Source organism: Otolemur garnettii, unplaced genomic scaffold, assembly GCF_000181295.1.
Source record: "Otolemur garnettii isolate 467f Iridium unplaced genomic scaffold, OtoGar3 scaffold00145, whole genome shotgun sequence".
NCBI classification, from domain to species: domain Eukaryota; kingdom Metazoa; phylum Chordata; class Mammalia; order Primates; family Galagidae; genus Otolemur; species Otolemur garnettii.
In genome coordinates, this window is record NW_003852540.1 from 1,752,356 (window position 1) to 1,756,472 (window position 4,117).

Here is a 4,117-nt window from a genome sequence, read left to right on the forward strand (position 1 = left end):
GCCTGTAGTCCCAGTTACTCAGGAGGCTGAGGCAAGAGAATCGCCTAAGCCCAAGAGTTGGAGGTTGCTATAAGCTGTGATGCCACGGCACACTACCGAGGGTGACAAAGTAAAACTCTGTCTCAAAAAAAAGCCCTTAAAAAAACTGTAAGACAACCAAATGCAATCTATGGAAATGACCTGTGGACTACCTACCAACAAGTACATAATTTTTCTCATAGAATGAACGCCAATTTTGAAGTATCAGCATATCAGAGGATGACAAGTCAGATATATCATCCACAAGGCTGGCTTCAGTGTAGTCCCCGGTCACAAATGCTCTGGATGCATCTCGGCCTACAGGAGAGAAGTTTCCATCAGATTAGGCTGTAAATCACTGACACCATACCGACTCAAGAATCTGTTTTCTAAGAAAAATCTCCTGACAGCCCCTACTCCCCATCCCCAGGGAAATATGATCCTTGCTACTTGGGAACAGAAGCTCCCGATCCTGAGACACATATCTCTTTGACATCTGTCACATTCTTTCATCTACTAACTGTAACATTGAACACAGATGACCACAGCTGTCCACTTCCTTTGGCTTTCATGACAGTACACTCTTGGTTTTCCTCCTAACCTACCTCCTCATGGTCTACCAGCCTAAGGGGATAGTTAATGCTCCATCCACACCCTCACTTGATAATCCTACCCACTCCTGCGGTTCCAAATCCTACCTACATACCAAAGACAGTGAAATCTGTATCTTTAGCTCAGACTCCTCCCGAGCATCAGCCCTATATATCCCACTGTCTATTTAACATCTCCTGGTTGTCTTACAGACATCACAGGTTTAAAATGTCCACACTGAACTAGTGGTCATTAGCACCTCCAGCCTCCCTAAAACCTGATTCCACTTCAGTATTTCTTATCTTGGTAAATGTCAACCAGTTCCTCAATCCAGAAGTGCAGTTCTTGACACCTGCCTTACCCCTCACATCCAATCAGTCTCCAAGTCCTGTATTTCCTTCCCGAATAGTTCTTGTATCAGTCTGCCTGTCTCTACCTACCACGATGCCCAGGCTGCCATCACTTCTCCTGTGAACTCCTACAGTAGATCTGCCCTAGTAGATCCTCCCTCATTTATTCTTGCCGCACAATCTATTCTTCATACAACACTGGACTGATATTTTACACACAAACTCATCCTGTCATTCCTCTGTCAAAAAACCCTTAGTGGCTTCCCTTTGCCCTGTGATGTTAATTCGGTGTCCTGCACTCGCTGCGGCCACCATCCCTGACTAGATTAGGGCCTCTGGTAATACCAGCACTTTTTCCTCTTAGACCCTGTTAAGCAAAAATAATTCATTAACTATTTGTGTGATATCCATTTAACATCTACAAGTTTTTTATCAGGGAAGAGAACACCATATTTACTATTATTAGAATTTCCCAGTGTTGGGTACAGTACCTGTTCTTTTAGTAAATTCCCAACAAATAAGGACTGAATGAAATGCATGTTTACAGACAGCTTATTCCAGCCAACTGATTTTTCTTCTTTTTTTCCCTTTTTTTTTTTTGAGACAGAATCTCACTTTATTGTCCCCAATAGAGTGCTGTGGTATCATACCTCACAGTAACCTCAGACTCCTGGACTTAAGCAATTCTCTTGCCTCAGCCTCCTGAGTAGCTGAGATTACAGGCACCCACCATAATGCCTGGCTATTTTTAGAGGTGGGGTCTTGCTCTAGCTTAGGCTGGTCTCAAACTCATAAGCTCAGACGATCTGCCCACCTCAGCCTTCCAGAGTGCTGGGATTACAGGCATGAGCCAACTCGCCCAGCCTTGAGCCAAATGATTTTTCAACAAGAATGCCAAGAAAATCCGATGTAAAGAAAAATCTTTTCAACAAATGGTGCTAGGACAACTAAATAGCTGAATTGGACCCCTACCTCAGAACATAAACAAAATTAACTCAAAACGATTAATGACCTGAATGTTTCAGCTGAAAATATAAAACACGTAGAAAAAAACACAGGTGTAAACTCTATGACCTTGGGTTGGGCAATAGTTTCTTAGGGCACCAAAAGCACAAGTAACCAGAGAAAAAATAGATAAACTGGATTTGATCAAAATTAAAAACTCATCAAATGGGCCAGTCAAGAAAGTGAAAAGATGACGTGGCTCATACCTATAATCCTAGCACTCTGGGAGGCTGTGGTGGTGTACTGCTTGAGCTCAGGAGTTCAAGACCAGCTTGATCAAGAGTGAGACCTCATCTCTAAAAATAGCTGGGCATCGTGGCAGGTGCCTGTAGTCCCAGAGTTGGAAGACTGAGGCAAGAGGATCGCTTGAGCCCAAGAGTTTGAGGTTGCTATGAGCTATGATGCCCCACCACTTTACCAAGGGTGACAAAGTGAAAAGGAAAGTGAAAAGACAACTGACAGATGGGAGAAAATATTTTGCAAGTCAAATATCTGATAAATGTCCAGTATCCAGAATATATAAAGAACTCATATAACTCAACAACAGAAAAACTGAAGCAAGAGGATCGCTTGAGCTCAAGAGTTGGGAGGTTTTTGTGAGCTATGATGCCAGGGCTTTCTACCCAGGGCAACAGCTTGAGATTCTGTCTCAAAGGAAAAAAAAAATCAAAATAATAAAAAGACAATCCAGTTAAAAAGAAGACAAAGTGGGCAGCGTGCCCGTAGCTCAGTTGCTAGGGCGCCGGGCACATACACTGAGGCTGGCAGGTTCAAACTTGGCCTGAGTCTGCTAAACAACAATGACAACTGCAACAACAACAACAACAACAACAACAAAAATAGCCGGGCACTAGCTGGGCACCTGTGGTCCCAGCTACTTGGCTACTTGGAAGGCTGAGGCAAGAGAATTGCTTAAGCCCAAGAGTTTGAGTTTGCTGTGATGCCATGGCACTTTACCAAGGGCACCATAGTGAGACTCTGTCTTAAAAAAAAAAAAAGGACAAAGGATTTAAACAGATACTTCTCCAAAGAAAACATACAAATGGTCGACAAGCACGTGAAGAGATGCTTAATATCATTAGACATTAGATAATGCAAATAATCAAACCACAATGAGATAGAGCTTATCTTTTTTTTTTTTTTTTGAGACAGTCTCACTCTGTCCCCTGGGTAGAGTGCCATGGAGTCATCATTGCTCACACCAACATCCACCTTCTAGGTTCAAGGGATCCCCCTGACTCAGGGGTCTCGCTCTTGCTCAGGCTGTTCTTAAAGTCCCAAGCTCAAGCAAATCCACCAGCCTTGGCCTCCCTGAGTCCTAGGATTACAGAAGGCAGCCACTGAGCCTAGCCAGGTTGAGTATCTCTTATCTGAAATACTTGGGACCAGAGGGTTTAGGGTTTTGGACTATATGCCATAAACTGTATTTACCCATTGAGGCTCCCTGATCTGAAAATCTGAAATCCAAAGTGCCCCAATAAGAATTTCCTATGAGTGTCACATTGGTGCTCAAATAGATTTGGATTTTGGAACATTCTGGACTTCAAATTTTTGGATTAGGGATACTCACCCTATATCACTTCCAATCCATTAGAAGGGCTATAACAGAAAAGACATTAATAAGTTTTGGTGAGGATATGGAGGAACTGGAACTCCTGAACACATTACTGGGGGAACATTCAATGGTGCAGCCACTTTAGAAAACAATTTGGCAGTCTGGGCCTTGTGACTCATGCTGGTAGTCCCAGCATTTTTGAGAGGCCAAAGCAGGACTGCTTGAACCCAGATGTTTGAGGCTGCAGTGAGCTATGATCACACCACTGCACTCCACCCTAGGCAACAGTGTGAGACCCTGTCTCTAAAAAAACAGAAAACAAACAATTTGACAGTTTCCAAAAAAGTTAAACATAACATTACCATATGGCCCAACAATTCCACCCTAGGCATATACCCAAGAGAACTGAAAATGGTTCACTCAGAAACTTATACATAGGCAGATGAAGTGGCTCATGCCTGTAATCCTAGCACTTGGGAGCCTGAGGGTGGATTGCTTGAGCTCAAGAGTTGGACACCAGCCTCAGCAAGAGTGAGACCCCGTATGTACAAAAAACTAGCTGGGCATTGTGGAAGACACCTGTAGTCCCAGCTACTTG

The 4,117-nt window shown here is 43.4% G+C and overlaps 1 protein-coding gene across 2 annotated transcripts in view; it reads right to left on the reverse strand.

Annotated features, from left to right (window-relative positions):
• The window catches only part of LOC100942544 (neuferricin), a 31,265-nt gene that overhangs the window by 23,764 nt on the left and 3,384 nt on the right, over positions 1-4,117 (reverse strand). For both annotated transcript variants that reach the window (XM_012810940.2, XM_003799048.3), the window contains exon 2: positions 196-336. In XM_012810940.2, the coding sequence (XP_012666394.1) occupies positions 196-336 (141 nt within the window). The remainder of the gene's footprint in view (positions 1-195; positions 337-4,117) is intronic.